Consider the following 24,995-nt stretch of genomic DNA (forward strand, 5'->3'; position numbering starts at 1 on the left):
TTGTTATAGTTCCAGAAACCTGAGTCCGAAGATTAGCACTTGTACCACGGGTACCGGGCTTACTTTTCCTGGCCACAATCACATCGTTGACTTCTGCCCGGGCACCCCTGGGGCGTCGCTTGATTAATGACATGCACTGCGGGGTTCCAACACTCTCACACTCCTTTCTTGCCCCCGTCCCACTTAAGTTGGATCTGGTGAGGTTCCCCGGGGACTCCGGGAGGCTCCCACGGAGAGAGCAGCGGGAGGTATAAGATCTCCCACGTCGCACACCCTTTACCGCTTCTGCCCAAATACTGGAGTTTAAAGCCCGCTTCCAAGGCACCCCGCCACCCCTCTCCGTAGATAATGACCCCCCCTTCTTGTTCGCCGTTTTTCCTCCCTAGTTTTCCCGACAAAAGTCGGAAAAAGGAAAACACAGTAGAGAGGAGGAATGAAATTAACAAGGCACAATAACCAAAAGTATTCTTCTTGCCCCTTTTTTCTCTTTTTAACGCCTAGAAATCCAGGGGAAAAACAGCGCAAGAAGTGGAGGGCCAAGTACCCCCACCCGACAGGGAACCTATCTAAGCGATGTCCCACCTCCTTTCTCAAGACCCTTAAACCTTAGGAGCTCTCAATTGAAACAACAATTTACACTCTCAGTCCTTCCAGGAAACGGCAAAGCACCATGAGTACAAAAGCGATTTGAGTTTTGGCGTCCCTCTGAGTCTCACTACCCTTCTGTATAAAGCAACAAGTTTTGCACAGAATTTGTGATTATAAAATGACAAGCGCTGAAACGTAGCAATCCCTAGCGAATACGCAGCTGTAAAACTCAATACTTAGGCTTGGAGTTCCTCTAATACAAACTTCTAGTAGAAGGCTCTTGCATCTGGTTATTGTTGCAATAGGCAGCACTTTCACAGATATAAATGTTTTCTTTAAGCTCCCCAATACTCCTGGGAGGGCAGCAACGATAATGATAACAGTCTCTGCCTGCTGGAGACAAGCTATAGTCAAGCAAAAATCATAGGACTAGTCACCCAGGCACCCCCCCACTCCACCAGAAATACCCTGTCACCGTCTTTGCTGCTCCTTGCTCCGTTAGCGCTGCTCCAGGGGCATTCCTCAAGAAACGCTGAAACGGGAGATCCAAAGCTCACGCTCCCGGGCTCCCAATCCGTTGCACGAAGGCGAGAGGAGAGAATCCTCACCCTCGCCTCCCTGTCGTTCAAGCCGTCGCCCGGGTGGGGGCCGGGGGCACAAACACACGCGGATCCGGCAGTGAAAGCTACCGCAGCTTTCCCGAGTCTCACGCGCCCAGACTCCCAAACCGGAGCGCGAAGGCGAGATGAGGAAACTCCTCACCCTCGCCCTTTATCCTTCAGGCCGTCGCCCGGGGGGGGGCCAGGGGGGACAAACAAACGTGGCTCCGACGGGAAGAAACCTCTGCTGCTTTCCCGAGCAGAGACCGAGGGAAGGTCTGCTCACAATGCAAGACGCGCGTTTTCGGCGTCACATCCGTCCGACGGGAGTTCACGGCAGCTCGTTAGCTGACCGTCATGTTCCTCCGGGGCAGATTTTTCTTGTCATAAAACCACATGGAATGTGCTATTCTATGGTATTTTACCACATGCACTTACTACCTCCTTTCAGCAGCTGGTAAGTGTATGTGTGTGCTGGTGGATGTTGATGGGTGTGTCAAACTCATCTAAACATTTTACCACAAAGTAAAGAGTCTTACGTGTACCCTCAAGGGCACGCTCCACCCATGAACATTCTGCTAGCTGGCATCTGCAAAGCATTTATTTAGTCAACACCACATAATTTTATCAAGCACTACTGTGTGGGTACCTTAGCTAGAACCTTTTAAGGACTTCAATTCAGACATCTTCATTATCCACTCCATAGACAATGCGTAGGGTCAAGCGTTGGTTTACAGTTGATGCTAAACATGTGCATGTTTGGCCACACATGCTGCAAATTATAAATGTTACTCTTTGAGCATCTGCTCATAGCATGTAATGCTGTAGATTCTCATTCGCCCACTGTCCTCCCATGAAGCTTGTGATGAATGCAGATCTCTTCTTTTATTACCCAGTTGACACTGCACAGTACAGACGTTACACCAAGCTGCGCTCATGGCATGCACCATACTTATTCTAACATGTTATGTGAAAAACAGTTTAGAATGTATTTGGTGCCCATGCTCAATTGTGGTCCAGTGAATTAGCCCCAGCACTTCTTGTGACTTCAAAGCATTATCGTCTCCTAGTATAGGATTACTATTTGATTGATACCAATTCAGTATTTGGTAACAAATTTTGTTGGACTTTGCCCTCTCTGCACTGTCATCCCCCAAACCTTTTTGCCTTCACCACTCCTGTTTTCTGAAGTTTGCTTTTATTTGCATTAGGTCTTCGTGCACTTTACCACTGCTAACAATGGTAAGGTGGTTGTGCCCTCCCCTTTAAACATGATAAAATTGGCCAACATGCAGTTCACACATTTAATTTACTTATAAGTCTGTAGTAAAATGGTACTGCAGGCTCCCAGGGCCTGTAAATTATATGCTACTAGTGGGCCTGCAGCACATACTGTGCAACCCACTTACGTAGGCCTTTAAAACATGTCTCAAGTCTGCAGTTGCAGACTGTGTGCAGTTTTAAAATGCCAATTCAATTTGGCAAAATAAACCTTTTGCCAAGACTAAGCCTCCCTTTTTAATACCTATAAGCCACCGCCATGGTAAGCCTTAAACAGCTCATTGGGCACGGTGCTTTGTATTGCACACGTAGGATGTGTGTTAAGTTTTATATGTCCTGGTAGTGAAAAACTCTTGAATTCTTTTTCACTTCAGTGAGGCCTACATTTCCCATAGGATATAATTGGGTTACCTTATCACATTTAATAAGTGGTAACTTTGATTGGAAACAAATAGAAATATTGTGTATGGCCTCAAAAGAATTGTAATTTAAAATCATCTTTAATGGTAAAGTTGGATTTTATGTCACAACTCTGAAAATGCTTCTATTAGAAAATTGGCATTTTCTTACTTAACCATTTGGTGCCTTCTTCCTGTATACACGGTTCACATGACTTACACTCCTAGACCTGCAGAGGACACCCAGAAGGACTGCCTTGTGCTTCAGAGGACTGGTCTGCTGCTTGAGGCCTGCCTTGCTGCTTGATCCCAGGACTACCACAGTGACTCCAAGGGCTAATTGGTTGGCATCTTGTGTAAGCTACAGGGCCTAAACAAGCACTAGAGAGCCTGAGCATTGTGCATGATCTCTGTCTGAAGTGAGTCCTGTCCCCCCAAAGGGGTGCTCAACCAGTCTTAGACCATTGAAAGTGGTTCTAGAAGTGCTTCTCCAGCCACAGCCTGAAAGGCAGACTTGAAAAAATGTTCAACAAAAAGTGAGCTGGTAATTGACAGGAGCCTGGGATCTAGCTTCTTGCTAATCCGCTTGAGGTGCATTGCCGGTTGGCCTGACTTCGCTGTAGTTCCTGCTCTGTTCCACAGCAGCACATCATGTTAGCGGGTCCTCACTGAAAGGGTATTTGGCCACGTGAACCCCTCATCAGCTACAGCATGTAGCTTTGTGCCACTAGACATTTTTGACTTACAAAAGAATGACAGTCTGAATGTATCTTCTCCCCGACTTCGACCAGCAGCTCCCCGATGATGACACCTAGTCTTTGGACACTGCCAGCTGCCTTGCCCCCTGAATATTACCTTCTCAGAAACTTTTCTTTGAAGTTTGAGTCCGAAAGTAAGCTGAGAGAAGGTCCAATCCACCTTGTGTATCCAAACCGTGCACCATAACGTCTGACTTTGCTCTAGTCTTGAACAAGGAGATGACCTTTCTTGGTGCTTTGATCTTTTAGGCGCTATTTTACTCTCAAACATTTTTAAAAAAAAATAACTGTGGTTCTAGTGATTGGATTTAATTTGTTTTGGTGTGATTTTATTTTATAAAATGTACTCTGTCTTTCTAACTTCATTTGTGAATTTTGTTGTTGCTTGAGAAGGATCTTCACCCACCTCAATCAAATACTTTTTTCTTTCTTACAATGTTCCTTCCAAATACTGAAATAATACCAGCTGTATCAATGGTCTGCGACCGGAATTGCGGTTGCAAACCATTGAAAGGTTACCAGCACTCAAGGTGGGGTAATAACTCGTTTATAAAAGGAAAGAGGATCCTCTTTGGACCCTTTCCCCTTTGTTTACTGATAAAAATGTTTTAGGGGGAGTAGACAGCGGCTCAGGGGACCACTGCAAATCTCAGAGAAACTTTTTAAAACATGTTTATTAAAAAAAAAAAAAAACAGACACAATCATTCAGAATCAGTTGCACTTTGCGGCCTGCCTTATGAATATTAGTGAGGCAGATAAAACTGCGACCCACCCAAATTCTGAAATTTGGGGACTGACCTTTAGTGCACAAGTCAAATTTGCCAAATTTAATACTGCTAACAAAAAGACTTTCAATCACTTTTTGTGACCAGATATTAATTCATCTAGCCCATAATTTGTAATTATTGTAGCACTTTGTGGCATATATTTTATTACTGCCATTTGACTTTGAAATAATGTTAATGTCTTTATTTTAAAATATTTTTTGTTCGTCATTATTTGTTCTCAATATTACTGAATTATTTTAATACTGCCTTTTCAGTAAACCCCATTGCTGCATTGAAGAATTCATGCTCAGTTCTCATGACATTGTGCAGATACTAGTTTGTTACATCATGGTTGATAGTTTCATTCACATACATATTTCCAGGTTTTTGTCAGTAGGAGTTTTTTTCATTCACCTTTGCACATTAATTTTCTGTTTTTCTTGTAATGCAGGCCCCTTGTAGCTCTCATGAAGAATAAGCAGTATTTATTGGAGGTGGACAGAGTCTTGGGCAGGTCCTGGTTTTGTCTATTGCCGTTGGAAAGCGTGCCTGAATTTCTGGCTGAAGTACAAATTGATGTTTTGGATGCCCTGATGGGAACATACTATAGATTGAGGAATGTCGGCATTTGCTACATTAATGAGAAGGTTTGTATATTTAAACATTGTAGCTGTACAGACATCGGCCTTTTCTGATTTTTAGTCCTGGATATGTATATCATCTGCTCGTATTGATTAAATGAGTTGCATATCTGACCATTTAATCCTCCATGTGACATTCCATTACCAGTGAGAGTCTTTACAGCTACATGAAACCTTGAAATGTTGACCCACAGGACATTTGTAACTGGAATTAGCACGTTCATGTTTTACACTCTTACAGATTCTCCCATTTTCACAACATTCTAGCGCTTAAATATCTATGCAGAAGAAAGGGCTCTGATTTACCCTGTAGTGCTTTGTATTCTGCCACTGGGGGAAACTTAGCTTTGACCAGGACACCAATGTCAGACTTACCTATGCTCAGCCACCAATGTCAGTCCGATTTTGATGGACACTTATAACGGAACATTCTTCATCTTAAGAATATCACCAGACAGGATCCCTAAGAATGCTCAATTAATGAATATACTTGAAGGCTTCTCGTGAGTAACTCGTTTTAGCCTGTAAAGGAGTTTATATTTACTTTCCAAATTAAAAATTCCTTTCAGGCTCTGTAGCTACCGTCTTTGAATCTGGCCAAAGAGGATAAGCAGTTCATTTCCATAAATTGCTCAGTTTCCCGTCAAATAGTCCCAAGACATTGAAAATATTCTTCTGCCTGAAACTGACACGCATGCCATAATACTCTAAAAGTACTTATGTACTAATGTTGCATTTCAGCTAGGTTTGTGCTATGCAGATCCCACATTGATGTATGCATACCCGTTGCCAATCATATCTAATAGCTTCTGAATCATCCTGTATGGTCTGCCTGCAAATACGTGTTCTTTCTCTTTATATCAAGATACCCAATTCTAACCCCACCCCCTCATTAATTGACAGATAAAGGTCCTTCTTCTCTACTGCTACAGCTCAAAGTCCACGACAAGGAGGAGTGGAGACTGGTACAATTCTATGATCCAATACCCAATACGTATATTCAACTTGCACACCACACTTGAGGTGGGGGATGTGTGCGTGTGTGTGTGTATATATATATGTTCGATGGCATGTGTAGCTGCAGATACACATGCTATGCATAGGCCCTGCCATCTAGTGTTGGGCTCGGAGTGTTACAAGTTGTTTTTCTTCGAAGAAGTCTTTTCGGGTCACAGGATCGAGTGACTCCTCCTCTTCGGCTCCATTGCGCAATTGCATTGAATCCATCTTAGATTGTTTTCTTTCCGCCATCGGGTTCGGACTTGTTTCTTTTCGTTCCGGTGGTTTGAGTCGGAAAAGTCCTGAAAACAATCTAGTTAGTCAGTATTGTTTCTATTGCGTATCATCGACACTTCGGTACCGGCGGATCCTACTTCTTTACTCACCCAACTCTGGCCTGGTCGGGCCGACCGCCTCAAAGCCTCATGAACCGGACCCCATTTTGCATTTGCCCTCGTGCCACGCCAATTTCCCATATACAGACCAACATCTCGTCTGTAACCTTTGTCTATCTCTAGACCATCGAGAGGATACTTGCGAGGCCTGCAGATCCTTCCGCTCGAAGAAGACTCTACGAGACAGAAGAGCACGAAGGTTGGAAATGGCGTCAAGAAGCACCGAACGTCTTGACGTGGAGGAAGAGGAAATTATGCACACCGCAGTCTCCGTCCGAGGGTCCGAGTCCGAGGAAGACAGACCGGTCACGGCAGGACAGCACGTGAGTAGCCCTGCCCCTGTCCAATCCAAGCCCAAACACAAGGCCTCAGGAACAGGAAGGGCATGGCTCCACCCGCAAAATGACTTCCGGTGACCAAGCAACAACTTTGGCACCGAGAAAGGCCACTCCACCGAAGCCTTCGGACTCGAGCTGAAGCACAGGCTCTGAAACAGACAAACACCGACCCATCGAGTTGAAGCCTCGAAAATCCTTGTCGGAGCCGAGGCCAACATCCACTCCAGCCCATTCGATCCCGAGAAAATGGGCTTCGGAGCCAAAAAGACCCACCTACACAGAGGAGCATGGACTTTCAAAACAACTTAAAGAAAGCCACAGATTTTCAGAGGAACTCGCACGAATGGAGGAAATTGATGAAAGGCAGGCCAGAATTCATATTCATAAAGACACTGGCAAGATCCTGACTGCACCTCCTCTGAAAACTAAGAGGAAGCTAGCCTTTCAAGGACAGTTGGACACTGATCAGCCACCAGCTAAAGTGCATTGGCCTAAACAAAAAACTCTGCCTCTGCAATTCTCACCTCATCAGTCTCCTCCTCATTCTCCTCACCTGACTGTCTCTCCACACACTACCCCTACACCTGCACAGTCTCCAGTACACTCTGCAGATTCACAACAAGGCAATGTCGACCCCTGGGATCTCTACGATGATCCAATTTCTGATAACAGCCCAGACTGCTATCCTTCCAAACCATCGCCACCAGCAGATAGCACTTCATACACTCAGGTTTTGGCTAGGGCAGCTTCATACCACAACGTAGCCATGCACACCGAGCCTCTTGAGGATGATTTTCTCTTTAATACATTATCCTCCACTCACACTACTTACCAGTCCCTTCCCACGCTTCCAGGCATGTTGAAACACGCACATCACATTTTTCAAGAGCCAGTTAAAGCGAGGATCATCACTCCCAGAGTTGAGAAAAAATATAAGCCACCTCCCTCTGATTCGGCATTCATTACCAAACAACTACCTCCTGATTCCGTAGTTGTCAGTGCGGCAAGGAAGAGGGCCAACTCCTAGTCATCTGGTGATGCACCACTACCAGACAAGGAGAGCAGGAAATTCGATGCTGCTGGCAAAAGAGTGGCATCGCACCTGTCCCTTCTAGCATAAAAGATTTGGCATTGGGCAATACACAACAACATTCACCCTGTAGCACAATACATTCCAGGGATACACAACCAATTAGTAGATGTTGTCAGCCGAGATCATCAACAAACACACGAGTGGGAAATTCATCCCCAAGTCCTTCAAACATACTTTCATCACTGGGTAACACCAGACATAGAACTATTCACCACCAGCGAAAACGCAAAATGGCAAAACTTTGCATCCAGGTTCCCACACCCTCTATCCAAGGGCAATGCTTTATGGATCAACTGGTCAGGAATATTTGTTTACGCTTTTCCACCTCTCCCGCTCATTCCATTTCTAGTCAACAAACTGTGTCAAAACAGACTCAAACTCATACTTACAGCACCAACGTGGGCACGTCAACCATGGTACACAACATTGTTAGATCTGTCAGTAGTACCACACATCAAACTGCCCAACAGACTAGATCTGTTAACACAAAACAGACAACTGATCAGGCATCCAGATCCAGCAATACTCAATCTAGCGATTTGGCTCCTGAAGTCTTAGAGTTTGGATATCTACATCTTCCAGCAGAATGTATGGAAGTAATTAAACAAGCTAGAAAACCCACTACCAGGCAGTATTATGCAAACAAATGGAAAAGGTTTGTGTTTTACTCTCAATCCAAACAGATTGCCCCTCTTTCAGCATCACTACAAGACATTATAGGTTACTTTCTTCATCTGCAAAAGGCAAATCTAGCCTTTTCATCCATCAAAATACATCTCACTGCTATTTCAGCGTACTTGCAAAATATACAACACAGCTCTATATTTAGAGTCCCTGTTATCAAAGCCTTCATGGAAGGATTAAAACACATCATTCCACCTAGAACGCCTCCAGTACCTTTGTGGAATCTAAATATTGTATTCACACGACTCATAGGTTCACCACTTGAACCTATGCATTCGTGTCAGATTCAATACCTAACTTGGAAAGTAGCATTCCTGGTTGCAATTACTTCATTAAGGAGAGTTAGTGAAATACAAGCTTTCACTATTGAGCAACCCTTCATACAAGTACACAAACATAAAGTATGACTTCGGACAAACCCAAAATTCCTACCTAAGGTGATTTCACTGTTTCATATCAATCAAACAGTGGAACTTCCAGTCTTCTCCCCACAGCCAGGCTCGGTAGCAGAAAGAGCGCTGCATACATTAGACATTAAAAGAGCTATAACGTATTACATTGATAGAACTAAATCATTTAGAAAAACCAAACAGTTATTTGTGGCGTTCCAAAAGCCACATACTGGTAATCCAATCTCAAAACAAGGACTAGCTAGATGGATAGTAAAATGCATCCAAACGTGTTACCTAAAAGTCAAAAGTCAGCTATTAGTAACACCAAAAGCACATTCCACTAGAAAAAAAGGAGCAACAATGGCCTTTTTAGGAAATATACCAATGACAGAAATCTGTAAAGCGGCCACTTGGTCAACACTCCATACATTTACCAAGCATTACTGTGTAGATGTGTTAGCACCACAACAAGCCACAGTAGGACAGGCTGTACTAAGAACACTATTTCAAACAACTTCAACTTCTCCAGTCTGACCACCGCTTATGGGAGAAAAACTGCTTTGTAGTCTATGCATAGCATGTGTATCTGCAGCTACACATGCCATCGAACGGAAAGTGTCACTTACTCAGTGTACATTTGGATACGTTTTCCATCCAGGACTCGGACTCTAGTCAACACTCCGATAATGATAGCCACTACGTGCTTCCGGTGCAGTACTTGAGTACAACTGCCCCATCCCACCACACAAAAATACTTTAAAAAAAAAACTCCAGCACTAGTCATCGGTCCTCCACTGCCTTCGGGCCATGGTCGGATTCGAAAAGAAAATCCGTATGACCAACCTTCGGGTTCAGCACCGAGATTAAAGACTAAAGTGCATTCGCATCGAACAAACCGACTCCTACACCAGTCTCGGAATCAAGACGAAAATCAGAAAAGACATTTCTGGAGCTGAAAAAATCTACATCACCTTCGGAGTTGATGCTTTTCGTTCGAACAAAACAGAAACCCTTCGGAGTCGAAAGATACGGGTAGCAAGCATACTATTTCTACCCCTGAGTCCTTGGATATACAATCTGTTTTAGAGGTGATGGACGCTAAACAGCAAAATGCACATTCAAAAGGACACAGGAAGAATTATTGCCTCCCTTCCAATGTCCTTTAATTGGAAATTAACTTTTAAAGACACTTCAAAGGATGTACCTCTATCAAAACCGGTCTTCAAGGATAAGCAACAGGAAGAGGCTACCAAACATAAACAGCCTTCACCACCACATTCTCCTGTTCTTCCTTCCACACCACCATCATCACCCACATATGAAGCACAATTATCACCACACAAGTCCTCATTATCACCGCACAGGGATGATCTTAGTGATGACCAGCAAGATAGAGATCCATGGGATACATATGGCTCTGATCCCATTCTACCAAATGATCCACACTTATATCCTCCTAGACCCTCGCCACCAGAAGACACTACTGCATACAAAGAACTAGTGGCTAGAGCTGCGGCCTATCATAATGTGCAAATGCATACAGATCAGATAGAACAAGATTTCCTTTTTGACACACTAGCATCTACACATAAACAATACGAATGTCTTTCAATGCTTCCAGGAATGCTCAGACATGCTTCTGATATTTTCCAGGAACCTGTTAAAGCTAGAATTATCACTCGTAGAGTGGATAAAAAATATAAACCAGCACCCTCAGACCCAGTGTTTATAGGAACCCAATTACCTCCTGGTTCAACTTTAGTTGGTGCGGCAAGAAAAAGAGCCAACAGTCAGTCCACAGGAAATGCCCCTCCTCCAGACAAAGAGGGTAGGAAAATAGATGCAGCGGGGAAAAGAGTAGCTTTGTAAGCTGCAAATCATTGGAGGATAACCAATTAGCAAGCTCTTTGGCTAGATATGATAGAGCACACTGGGATGAAATGGAAGAGCTATTAAAATACCTCCCTCCAGAACACCAAAAGAGGGGACAACAAATAGTGAAAGAAGGACAAGCAATATTTTATAACGCTATTAGATCTGCAATGGATGCAGCTGACACAGCAGCTAGATCAATCAACACCAGCGTGCTTATTAGAGGACATGCCTGGTTAAGATGTTTAGGTTTCAAACCTGAAATACAACAGCAGTGCTAAACATGCCTTTTGACAAACAACATATATTTGTCTCTGAGTTTGACACAACCATATATAAACTTATAAAAGATTTGGTAACAGCTAAAGCCATGGGCGTGTTGCATACCCCACCCACCAGAGGTACTTTTCATAGACCACAATTTAGAAGGGGTTTCAAACCATCAGCTTCACAAACAGCAACCTCCCAACAAAAACAATCCTCTTAATTCTACACTAGAGGATCATTTAGAGGCTCCGATAGAGGATCCAACAATAGAGGAAGAGGTAAACAGTCCACTTACAGAGGTTCCTCTCAAACAAATAACAGTGTCTTTTCCCCATCCCCACAGAGCACACATCTCTTGTGGGAGGAAGACTGGTAACTTTCTATTCACAAAGGCACAACATCACTACAGATCAGTGGGGTCTATCAATTATCAAACATGGTTATTGTCTAGAACTCATTTCTACTCCACCAAACATTCCACCTCGTTCACACAAACTAACTCAGGAGCATCTCAATGTATTAAAACAGGAGGTGCAATCACTACTGCTCAAAGGAGCCATAGAGATAGTACCTATATCCCAACAGGGGTCAGGAGTATATTCACTATACTTCCTCATACCAAAAAAGGGTGGTACTCTCAGACCAGTCTTAGATCTCAGACCCCTCAATCTATACATACTTTTAGAACACTTTCATATGGTCACTCTACAAGACATCATTCCCCTACTACAAAAACAGGATTACATGACAGCATTAGACCTCAAGGATGCTTATTTCCACATTCCCATACATCCAGCACATCAAAAGTATCTAAGATTCATTGTAGCAGGAAAACATTACCAATTCAAAGCGCTACCATTTGGAGTAACAACAGCACCAAGGGTGTTCACCAAATGCTTAGCCGTAGTTGTAGCATTCCTCAGAAGACAACACGCCAGTATGCTTCAGATTTGTCAACTCCATACTTATTACGGTATAAACACCTTACACAATCTAGGATTCACTATAAATTACCAAGAATCTCACCTGCACCCATCGCAGCTACAAGAGTATCTAGGAGCAATTCTGAACACTCAGTCAGCATTAGCATACCCAAATCCAGTCAGGATTCAAGCAGTTCACAATCTCATATCTCAACAATACAACCACACTTATACTGTGAAGTTAGTGATGAAACTATTAGGAATGATGGCTTCATGCATAGCAATAGTGCCCAATGCAAGACTTCACATGCGGCAATGTCTCCCTCAACAATGGCCTCAGGCACAAGGTCAAATTCAGGATCTAGTGTTGTTGGACCGCCAAACTTACCACTCTCTGTAATTGTGGAATCACACCAATCTATCAAAAGGGTGGCCCTTTCAGGACCCTGTGCCTCGACCATAATCACAACAGATGCATCAATAATAGGTTGGAGAGCTCATCTCAACAACCTCACTATACAGGGGGAATGGGACTCAATCCAACACACATATCAAATAAACCCCTTGGAATTACTAGCAGTATTCCTAGCACTCAAAGCTTTTCTGACACACATCACCCACAAATAGGAACAGACAATATCACCACAATGTATTATCTGCAAAAACAGGGGGTGGGCGGGCACATTCATCTCAATTGTCCCTTGTAGCACAGACAATTTGGAAATGGGCATTTCACAATCAAGTTCAATTAGTGGGAGAGTATATCCCGTGGATACACAATCAACTAGCTGACCCCTTTTTTTCCAAACATCTGTTTATTGGTATTTTCAATGTATTATAACATTATAAATTACATCAGCAATAGAATAACAAATTTGTGCAATTACAAGGAACTGTATATGCACAACGAAGAACGGTAGGTGTCGGCCAGCGGATAACTAGCCCTCCAATCAACATGTCCAGCCTCAATGTACCCTAATTTCACATAGCGTAGGAGTAACAAACATAACAATTCTAAAGAGAGGGTTCATGGAAAAGAACTCTAAATCCTGTAGACACCTTGAAGAAGAGCCAATATCTACCTGTCTTTTCAAACCCCACCAGAGGATCAGTGGGCTCATACGATGACTCGCTGGCAGATATATAGTTTAAGCTCCCCACAGACAACAATAAAAGACATGAACAAGAACAGCCGTTGGAGTGCTATTTATGCAGTCTATAAGTTGTGATTTAAGCATACTACCACCTTTCATACCAGTATAGGACAGGATTGCATACAAGCCATAGATATAGCTATTTGCTGCCTTGATAACATACGGCACCCTCATCACCGAAACCGGGCCGGCTTCTCAGGCACTAACCTCCCCTCGCTCACACTCCCAGTCTAGAAGCAGACGCACACCCACCCCAGCAGCTACACTGATTCCTCCGCATCCGAGCCCTGACTCGCATCCCGCAGGCAGGACTCCGTAGTCGCCGTGTCTGCGAGGTGAAGGCCCGCAAACCACTTAGATACCCACTGCAGCTGGGAGGCCAGATAGTAGTGCTCCAGGTTAGGGACCGCCAGGCCGCCTCTCTCCAACGACAAATACAGCTTTTTCAGCGCGACCCGGCATCGACCCCCATTCCAAATGAATTCCCTCAATGTAGACTCGAGTTTCCTAAAAAAGCTGGGGGGATATAGTGTGGGAGGTTAGAAAAGTAATATAGCCGGTGCGGTAAGACTATCATTTTGAGCAGCGCTATCCTGCCTGCCCCCGCAGTGTCTGCCAAAAAGCCATCTGGGATTTGATCGAAGATACCGCTCTCTTAAGATTCCCATCAACTAGGTCTCCCTCTCCATGATAAATATGGATGCCTAGTTACCTGAAAGTGTGAGGTTGCCATGGGACCGTACTCCCAGGAAGACAAAGCTCTGGATTCGGAAGCATAGGATCAAAAAGAAAATGGCATGATTTGGACCAATTGACTTTTAGGCCAGACAGCTAGGCAAACTGTTGCAACAGGGTCCCAGCCTCTTGGGGGGGGGGGGGGATTCGCGTTACATCCCTAAAATACAGAAAGATGTCATCAGCATACAGCAATGCCACGTGCAGGCCATCCCCCAGGGTAATTCCCCAGTCAGAGCCCCTATCACGCAAGACAGCCGCCAGTGGCTCCATGGCAAGGGAAAAAAGCAGCAGGGAAAGGGGGCAACCCTGCCTCGTACCTCTACACACACTGACGGATTCTGATATGATGCCCCCCACCTTGACCCGAACCTGAGGATTAGTATATAGCAACTTAACCATCTGAATAAAATGGGGCCCAATACCAAACCGGTGCAAAACCTGGAAAAGATACGGCCATTCTAGGGAATCAAAGGCTTTCTCCAGATCAAGAACCAGGCAACCCGCCCGTGGCCAGACCCGTCTCGCATAGTGCATGATGCGGAACAGTCGCCTGATATTATGTGACGTATCCCTCGCTGGCACAAATCCATTTTGATCGGGGTGCACCAGGCCCGGCGTTATAGGCGTAAGCACATTAACGTTATGGCCAGCATTATGTAATCCGTGTTGAGCATTGCTAGCGGCCGATACGACCCCAGCTCTACCGGGTCCTTGCCAGGTTTGGGAAGGGACACAAGCAGCGCCTCCCCCTCAGATGGCGACAAACAGCTCCTCCGCACTGCTTCCTCATAAACGCGAAGTAACTTGGGCGCAAGTATTACATGAAATGCCTTGTAAAAGTCAGCCGGCAGACCATCCGGACCTGGCGTCTTACCAGACGCCAGCTTGCAAATACTGGCCTGTATGTCAGCGAGATCAAGAGGCTCCTCCAGTGCAGTCCCCTGGTCCACCGTCAGCTGTGGGAGTTCCACACTAGCAAGGAACTCAGTACAAGACCGTTCAGAGGAACTCACCATTGAGGCGTACAGGGCCTGGTAATGCTGCATAAACGCAGTATGTAGTTCCTCCGGCGTATACAACAGACGCCCAGACTCCGATCGAACCTCCATAATCGGGCCTTGGTCACGGTCACCTCTGACCAGCCAGAACAGAAGTTTGCCCGACTTGTCTGCCGAGGCATACGATCTCGCTGAGTGCGCAGCATAATTCAGACAACGCAGCCATTCAAGCAGCAACAGATGCTCAGTTCGAGCCCCGGCTTAACAGGAACCATCTGTAGGGCTCCGGGTGGCCTCCCTCTCTGGGCATAACGATTTTCGTTCTATACGAGTTAGGTCATGCTCGATCGGGCGGCGCAAATTCCACTGAGTTCCCATACAGTGGCCTCGGATAAAGACCTTGAAAGCATCCCATTCGGCCCGTAGAGGCAGTACCCTCGTTATGCTAAAAATAAATCAGGGATCGCTGCTTCCAGAGATGCCTTAAAGGCCGAGCTCAGGATGGAGTTTCCAGGTAGGAACAGCCGAGGGGGGGAGATCCCAACCCAACCTTACAATCTGTGGGTTGTGGTCCGAGTGCGTGCGCCCTAAGTAATCGACACCCACAACCGCAGAGGCCAGGTTCCGTGTGCAGAGTATTCTATCCAATCTTACATGGAGGGAGTGCGGAACAGAGTAGTACGAGTAAACTCTGTCTGCAGCATTCCGCTGCCTCCAAATATCTATCAGATGCCATTGTTGCGTCCAATCTAGCAGCCCACGCGCGGCTACCACCACAGGAGATGTAGGAAATGAGGGGAAGGAACGATCTAAATCAATATCAAGCACACTATTATAGTCCCATCCCAATAACCAGGGGTAGTCGCTCCAGCCCGCCAAGTGGCGGGACAGATTGCACAGAAAAGAAGTCTGTTCAACATTTGGTGCGTATATAGAGCCCAACACTATGGCCCGACCCACAAGTCTGCCAAAAACCAGGGCAAATCTTCCTTGCGAGTCTATGATCTGCTCCTCTGCTACAAATAGGACACCAGCTTTAATCCAAATCAGGGCACCTCTGGCATAAGTGGAGTGTCCCGTTGCATATAGTTGCCCCCTCCAGCGCCTCTGCAAGCGAGGAAGCTCTGAAAGCACCAAATGGGTCTCCTGCAAAAAAGCGAGGTGGACCGAGTGCCTTTTAAGCTATGAGTAAATGGAGTACCGGCGCCTAGGCGTGTGTATACTGCGCACATTCCAAGTAACCACAAATATATGGATTCGTGGCAGATTCAGTTTAGTACACCCACCTACCGCCCATCCCGCCTGCAAGCGTGACGCTGCATGTGCAGTAACAGGCTCCCAGCACTCGGTCAGACGCCCTGCACATATCCTCCAACAGAACCAGAACAAAACTAATACCATCATAGCAGATAAACATCCGGTCTCCGCCCAAACCCAGCAACTTGAACATTCAACAACATAATCACACATTCTAAGTCTCCGTTAGCAGGAGATTGGGGTAGGCCAACTCACGCAGTAAAACAAGCACTTACTTAACCGGTCAACCCGGCCATAGCAAATAACAGGGGGGGCGGCAGTTAACTGCAGTTTTTAAACAACAATCCGTGACAGTTGCAGTGCCAGCGGCTACTTGCATGGTCTGCCCATGGGAATTTCCCACGCCCTGCAGCCGAGCCAACTGATGCCCATGAGCTCAAAGCAGGGGGTTGCAGCATTGCCGAGTCCTCCAAGTAGGTCTCCGCAGGGTCTAGAAAAGTTTGTCTGCTGTGGCAGGCGTCACAGACGGGCACTCCTGAAAACCCAACTCTGAGAGTCGGTCCGGCGTAACAGGCTGTTCGCTGTGAGGCTGTGAAATTTCAGTTTCTGATTCCAACGCCGCCAGAGAGGCACTTATAGCTGTGGCCGATTGAATCGCCTCATGCCTCTCCTGTATGAGCTGTTCCAAGTCAGGTGCATGTGCCACTACCTCCGCGGTCACACCACTTCCCTTACGGCCACGCCTCGTCCGGCTAAGCCTGCTCTTCGGTGCGGGCGGGTTCCTCTCCGTTTTCCGACCCGAGACGTGGCCCAGCCACTCCCACGCCGCTTCTGGCGTGGTGAAGAAATGAGGTGAAGAAATTAGATTTATTCTCAGCCACGATGCCTAGTTTGGTGGGGAACAGTAGAGAGTAGTCCAGGCTCAGGGCTCGGAGTCTGCGTTTCAAGGGCATGTAGGAGGCCCGGTCTCTTTGCAGTCGCTAGCGTATAGTCCAGAAACAGCATTATTTGTGCATCGTCCACGCAAGGCGACGGGGAGGATCTCACAGTCTTGAGTATAATGTCACGGTCCGCATAATGGAGCAATCGAATTATAAAGGGGTGAGGGCAGCTCCCCGGAGGCCGAGGAGGCGTGGGGATTCGATGAGCCTGTTACACCGAAAAGAAAGGGGTCAGTGAACCGGCCAGCACCTGTCCCCGAAGCCAGCTCTCTGAGTAGGCCTCTGCATCCCGACTCTCCACTCCCTCCGGAAAGCCGATCACTCGTATGTTGTTTCTTCTGGTGCGGCCCTCCGCGTCTTCCACACGTCATTCCAGCTCCACGACTCGCGCTAAAACATCCCCTATCGTGGACTCCAAGCAAGACGTCACTGGTGCCAGCTCATCCACTCGCGCCTCAATCGTACCTGTTTTCTCTGCCAGATTACGGTGGTCAGCATGCAGGAGGACAAGGTCACTGGTTAATTTGTCGATCTTAGCCTCCAAAGATGTGCGAGCCCGCTCCAGCGACTCCCCGACTCACCACCAGCAACTCAAAACCCCCCTGCTCACTCTGTTGGCGCGGGAAGACCAGACCTGGAGATCGCTGTAACCAATATGGCATTCCGCAGCAGATTGGGCCCGCCAGGGCAACCTCTAGCTTCTTGCCGTACTCCTGTACCAGGTACCAGAGGGGACCCACTCTTCATCACCCCTGTCGTCGTAGCTGGCAGTAATTTCGCTCCCCTGCCTCTTCCGATGCCAGTTAGAAGAACACCTCACCAGGTATGCCACCAGGGCCGGGCCCGCTTGCCTGCACATCCAATATAGCACTGCGCAGCAGCACAAACAGCCCAGCCCACCACTGCTCCGCCGTCCTCCTCCTGCTCCGCGCCTTCAGGCCACTGCACCCCAAGATCGGGCCTCTTTTGAGGCCTTCTGCAGACAGTTTAGCCAGGGGAAGACCGGTGGCCTATCCACGTGGTTGGGCGTGCCCCCCTCCCCCCCAACACCACCAGGTCCGGGCGCTCCCACCTCTCACCGGAGCCGGCGGGCCACGGTCCCCTGCAGGTCCAGCCCAATTCCTCCTCTACTGCCCGCTGGGGGGGCCGGCACCGAGCTCCGCTGCTGCCCGGATCCTCGCAGACGCCCGGCACCTTATGTAGCAGGTGCCGCCAGCCGTCGATCCTCAGGTGGCGTCGGATTAGCCAGGTGGGACGCGGAGCTCTCCTAGCTCGCGTCCGCCATGATCGGCTGCTTAGCCACTCCCCCATCAACTGGTGGACCCCTTAAGCAGGATGCAGCAGCAATCAACAATACTTCCAAATATGGGGAACCCCAGACATAGACCTTCTCGCCAAAAGAGAAAATGCAAAATGCCAAAACTTCACATCCAGGTACCCACACCCTCAATCCAAGAGCAATGCTCTATGGATCAATTGGTCAGAGATATTTGCTTATGCTTTTCACCTCTCCCACAAATTTCATTTCTAATCAAAAAGATGAAACAAACCTCGCTCACCATCATACATCTAGCTCTCACGTGGGCATGTCAACATTGGTACACAGCACTTCTGGATCTGTCAGTAGTTCCACATAACAAAATACCAAACAGAACAGTTCTGCTGACTCAAAAGAGCAGTCAAATCAGAAATCCAAATCCCAGCATACTCAACCTTGTGATTTGGCTCCTTGAAATCATAGAATGTGGCTACTTACAACTTCGATCTGAAAGTATGGATATTCTAAAAGAAGCACGCAAACCCATAACTAGACAATGTTATGTGGCTAAATGGAAGCGTTTTGTCTTCAACTGTCAGCCTAAAAATGTTAACCCACTTAAAGCTTCAATACAGGACATTGTATGCTACTTGCTACGTCTACAAAATGCAAACCTCGCGAACTCCTCTATTAGGATACATTTAACAGCAATAGCTGCTTACCTCCAAAACAGACAACGTACTTCCCTGTTTAGGATTCCTGTTATAAAAACCATTATGGAAGGCTATAAGAGAGTTATTCCACCCAGAGCACCACCAGCCTATATGTGGAATCTTAACATTGTACTCACAAGCCTTATGGTTCCACCATTTGAACCCATGCATTCTTGCCCTCTTCAGATTTTACTATGGAATGTTGCCTTCTTAGTAGCAAATACTTCTTTAAGAAGGGTTAGTGAAATTCTTGCAGCGCCGCCATGGGGATTCCGATCCCCTTCCCACCAGCCTGTTCCTGGCGGTTTACACCGCCAGGAACAGGCTGGCGGGAACGGGTGTCGTGGGGGCCCCACAAAGATTTTCACTGTCTGCTTAGCAGGGGCTTTTGGAGATCGCCCGCCGGCCCAGCGGGAAAGTTAAAATGACCCCCGCGGTCATTTGACCGCGGTGCGGTCTTTGGGCGGTTTGACCCCCATAATGTCTGCTGCAGAAGAGATAGTGATGGAACTCAACCTCACCCCTTACCTGCATCTTAGGATGTCAGAGTTAAGGTCTCTCTGCAAAATCAAAAAGATAAAGACTGGTTCAAACCCTACCAAAGTACAGCTCCAGGAGCTTTTGGCAGAGTTTGCTAAAAACAACCCCTCTGATGAGATCTTCACAGAGGGGGAAGCTAGTGATGTGGAGGATTTCCCACATCCAGTCCTAGATAGGGAGCCCAGGGTTTCTCAAACCCTGTCTCTATAAGTGATAGTCAGAGATGTTGCTTCTCTCACAGGAGAGTCCAACAGCTCTGGAAGCATTGAGGGCAGCCTCAATGAAGATGACCTCCTGCTAGCCAGGATGGCCAAAAGATTGGCTTTGGAAAGACAGATCCTAGCCATAGAAAGGGAAAGACAAGAGATGGGCTTAGGTTCCCATCAATGGTGGCAGCAACATAAATAGGGTCAGAGATTATCCTGACATGTTGAAAATCCCTAAAGGGATTGTAACTAAATATGAAGATGGTGATGACATCACCAAATGGTTCCCAGCTTTTGAGAGGGCTTGTGCAACCAGAAAAGTAAACAGATCTCACTGGGGTGCTCTCCTTTGGGAAATGTTCACTGGAAAGTGTAGGGGTAGACTCCTCACACTCTCTGGAAAAGATGCAGAATCCTATGACCTCATTAAGGCTACCCTGATTGAGGGATTTGGATTCTCTACTGAGGAGTACAGGATTAGGTTCAGGGGTGCTCAAAAATCCTCAAGCCAGACCTGGGTTGATTTTGTTGACTTCTAGTCAAAACACTGGATGGTTGGATTCAGGGCAGTGGTGTGAATGATTATGATGGGCTGTACAATGTATTTGTGAAAGAACACCTGTTAAGTAATTGTTTCAATGATAAACTGCATCAGCATCTGGTAGACATCGGACCAATTTCTCCCCAAGAATTGGGAAAGAAGGCTGACCATTGGGTCAAGACTGGGGGGACCAAGACTTCCACAGTGGGTGACCAAAAGAAAGGGTTCACAAAGACTCCCCAGGGGAATAGTGTTGAGACATCCAAGGGAACAAGTAAAGAGTCTTCTATAGGGCCCCAAAAACCTGCTCAGGAGGGAGGGTCCAAAGCCTCTTCACAATCCAATTTTGGGTACAAGGGTAAAGACTTTGATCCCAAAAAGGCCTGGTGTCGTAGCTCTAATCAGCAAGGACACCAAACTGGAGACAAGGCCTGTCCCAAGAAAGGTTCCTCTTCAAAGTCTACTCCAGTTAGCACTGGAATAGCCAGTCTCCAGGTGGGATTAACAGTGTACCCAGAGCAAATCAGGGTTCACACTGAAGCTTCATTAGTCTCTGAGGGTGGGGTGGACTTAGCCAGACTGGCTGCCTGGCCCCCTAATATGCAAAAATACAGGCAGCAGCTCTTAGTTAATGGGACTAGTGTAGAAGGCCTGAGGGATACAGGTGCCAGTGTCACCATGGTGACAGAGAAACTGGTTTCCCCTGGTCAATACCTGGTTGGACAAACTTATCCAGTCACCAACGCTGACAATCTGACTAAAGTACATCCCATGTCTATGGTAACTTTAGAGTGGGGAGGGGTCAATGGCCTGAAACAGGTGGTGGTCTCCTCAAATATCCGTGTAGACTGTTTGCTTGGAAATGACCTGGAGTCCTCAGCATGAGCTGAGGTAGAACTCAAAACCCATGCAGCCATGCTGGGTAACCCTGAACTGGTGTGTGTCAAGACAAGGGCACAGTGCAAGGCTCAGGGTGAAAAAGTGGTGTTGGAGCCTGGAATAATGGCCCAACCCTCAAAGAGGAAAGGAAAGAAGACTGGGGAACCAGCTTCAACCCAACAAAAGAAAAAGAACCTCTCTTCCCAGGAAGAAATTCTGCCCTCTGAGGGAACTGAGCCCATGGAGTTGGAACCTTATCAGGTTGAGCTCCTAGGCCCAGGGGGACCCACAAGGAAACAGTTGTGTAAGGGACAGGAAACCTGTCCCTCTCTTGAAGGCCTTAGGCAGCAAGCTGCTGATGAGACCAAAGGAAAAATCTCTGGAACACATAGTCTATTGGGAAGATGGAGTCCTCTACACTGAGGCAAGAGATCACAAACCTGGTGCCACTAAGAGAGTGGTAGTGCCTCAGGAGTTTAGGAAGTTCATTCTGACTTTAGCTCATGATATTCCACTCGCTGGGCATTTGGGACAAACCAAGACTTGGGAAAGGTTAGTTAACCATTTCTATTGGCCCACCATGTCCCAGAAGGTAAAGGAGTTTTGTGTCTCCTGTGCCACCTGTCAAGCCAGTGGTAAGACAGGTGGACACCCAAAGGTCCCCCTCATTCCACTTCCAGTGGTGGGGGTCCCCTTTGAAAGAGTGGGTGTGGACAAAGTGGGTCCGCTTGAACCTCCCACGGGCCTCGGAATCAATACATACTAGTAGTAGAGGATCATGCTACTAGATACCCTGAAGCAATTCCCCTTAGGCCCACTACTGCTCCTGCAGTAGCTAAAGTGCTCATTGGTATCTTTACCAGAGTGGGATTTCCTAAGGAAGTGGTGTCTGACAGGGGTACCAACTTCATGTCAGCATACCTGAAACATATGTGGAATGAGTGTGGCGTGACTTACAAATTCACCACACCATACCATCCACAAACCAATAGCCTTGTAGAAAGATTTAACAAGACATTGAAAGGCATGATCATGGGGCTCCCTGAAAAGCTCAAAAGGAGATGGGATGTCCTCTTGCCATGTCTGCTTTTCGTCAACAGAGAGGTGCCTCAGAAGGGAGTAGGGTTTTCCCCCTTTGAACTTCTATTTGGCCATCCTGTCAGGGGACCATTAGCTGTTGTAAAATAAGGCTGGGAGAGACCTCTTCATGAGCCTAAACAAGATATAGTGGACTATGTACTAGGCGTACGTTCCAGGATGGCAGAGTACATGGAAAAGGCAAGCAAAAACCTTGAGACCAGCCAACAACTCCAGAAGATATGGTATGACCAAAAGGCTGCTATGGTTGAGTTTCAGCCAGGGCAGAAAGTCTGGGTTCTGGAGCCTGTGGCTCCCAGGGCACTTCAGGACAGATGGAGTGGCCCTTACCCAGTGCTAGAAAGAGAGAGTCAGGTCACCTACCTGGTAGACCTAGGCACTAGCAGGACCCCCAAAAGGGTGATCCATGTGAACCGCCTCAAACTCTTTCATGACAGGGCAGATGTGAATCTGTTGATGGTAACAGATGAGGACCAGGAAGCTGAGAGTGAACCTCTCCCTGATCTCCTCTCCACAGACCCTAAAGATGGCTCTGTAGATGGAGTGATCTATTCAGACACCCTCTCTGGCCTACAGCAATCTGACTGTAGGGAGGTCTTACAACAGTTTGCTGAGCTTTTTTCCCTAACCCCTGGTCAGACACACCTGTGTACCCATGATGTGGACTGGACACAGGAGACAGCATGCCGGTCAAAAACAACATTTTCAGACAGTCTGACCAAGTTAAGGAAAGCATCAAAGTGGAAGTCCACAAGATGCTGGAATTGGGAGTCATTGAGCACTCGGACATCCCCTGGGCTAGCCCAGTGGTCTTAGTCCCCAAACCTCACACCAAAGATGGAAAGAGAGATGAGGTTTTGTGTGGACTACAGAGGACTTAATTCTGTCACCAAGACAGATGCCCATCCCATTCCAAGGGCAGATGAATTGATTGACAAACTAGGTGCTGCCAGATACCTAAGTACCTTTGCCTTGACAGCAGGGTACTGGCAAATCAAAAGGGCACCAGGAGCAAAAGAAAAGACAACATTCTCCACACCTGATGGGCACTATCAGTTTACTGTTATGCCCTTTGGTTTAAAGAATGCCCCTGCCACCTTCCAAAGGTTGGTCAATCAAGTCCTTGCCGGCTTGGAGTCCTTTAGTGCAGCTTATCTTGACGATATTGCTGTCTTTAGCTGTAGCTGGCAGGATCACCGAGTCCACCTGAAGAAGGTTTTGAAGGCACTGCAAGCAGCAGGCCTCTCTATCAAGGCATCCAAATGTCAGATAGGGCAGGGAACTGTGGTTTACTTGGGACACCTTGTAGGTGGAGGCCAAGTTCAGCCACTCCAGCACAAGATCCAGACTATTCTAGACTTGGCAGCTCCAAAAACCCAGACTCAAGTCAGGGCTTTCTTTGGCTTGACTGGGTACTACAGGAGGTTTGTGAAGGGATATGGATCAATAGTGACATCCCTCACAGAACTTAACTCCAAGAAAATGCCCAAGAAGGTAAACTGGACTGTAGAATGCCAACAGGCCTTTGACACCCTGGAACAAGCTATGTGCACAGCACCAGTTCTAAAGGCTCCAGATTACTCCAAGCAGTTCATTGTGCAGACTGATGCCTCTGAACATGGGATAGGGGCAGTTTTGTCCCAATGATGATGGCCTTGGCCAGCCTGTTGCTTTCATTAGAAGGAGGTTACTCCCCAGGGAGCAGCGCTGGAGTGCCATTGAGAGTGAGGCCTTTGCTGTGGTTTGGTCCCTGAAGAAGCTGAGACCATAACTCTTTGGTACTCAATTTGTAGTTCAAACTGACCACAGACCTCTCAGATGGCTAATGCAAATGAAAGGTGAAAATCCAAAACTGTTGAGGAGGTCCATCTCCCTACAGGGAATGGACTTTATAGTGGAACACAGACCTGGGACTGCTCATGCCAATGCAGATGGCCTTTCCAGGTTCTTCCACTTAGAAAATGAAGACTCTCTTGGGAAAGGTTAGTCTCAACCTCTTTTGTTTGGGGGGGGGTTGTGTAAGGAAATGCCTCCTTGGCATGGTTACCCACTGACTTTTTGCCTTTGCTGATGCCAAGTTATGATTTGAAAGTGTGCTGAGGCCTGCTAACCAGGCCCCAGCACCAGTGTTCTTTCCCTAAAACTGTACCTTTGTTTCCACAATTGGCACACCCTGGCATCCAGGTAAGTCCCTTGTAAGTGGTACCCCTGGTACCAAGGGCCCTGATGCCAGGGAAGGTCTCTAAGGGCTGCAGCATGTCTTATGCCACTCTGGGGACCCCTCACTCAGCACAGACACACTGCTTGCCAGCTTGTGTGTGCTGGTGGGGAGAAAATGGCTAAGTCGACATGGCACTCCCCTCAGGGAGTGCCAACCTCACACTGCCTTTGGCATAGATAAGTCACCCCTCTAGCAGGCCTTACAGCCCTAAGGCAGGGTGCACTATACCATAGGTGAGGGCATAGGTGCATGAGCACTATTCCCCTACAGTGTCTAAACAAAACCTTAGACATTGTAAGTGCAGGGTAGCCATAAGAGTATATGGTCTGGGAGTCTGTCAAACATGAACTCCCCAGCACCATAATGGCTACACTGAAAACTGGGAAGTTTGGTATCAAACTTCTCAGCACAATAAATGCACACTGATGCCAGTGTACATTTTATTGTGAAATACA

General features: G+C 46.9%; 1 protein-coding gene across 2 annotated transcripts in view; it reads left to right on the forward strand.

Annotated features, from left to right (window-relative positions):
* Nucleotides 1–24,995, forward strand: part of RNF213 (ring finger protein 213) — a 1,978,231-nt gene that overhangs the window by 525,749 nt on the left and 1,427,487 nt on the right. For both annotated transcript variants that reach the window (XM_069199724.1, XM_069199725.1), the window contains exon 10: nt 4,844–5,039. In XM_069199724.1, the coding sequence (XP_069055825.1) occupies nt 4,844–5,039 (196 nt within the window). The remainder of the gene's footprint in view (nt 1–4,843; nt 5,040–24,995) is intronic.

The sequence above is a fragment of the Pleurodeles waltl genome, chromosome 7 (assembly GCF_031143425.1).
Source record: "Pleurodeles waltl isolate 20211129_DDA chromosome 7, aPleWal1.hap1.20221129, whole genome shotgun sequence".
Classification (NCBI taxonomy): Eukaryota; Metazoa; Chordata; class Amphibia; order Caudata; family Salamandridae; genus Pleurodeles; species Pleurodeles waltl.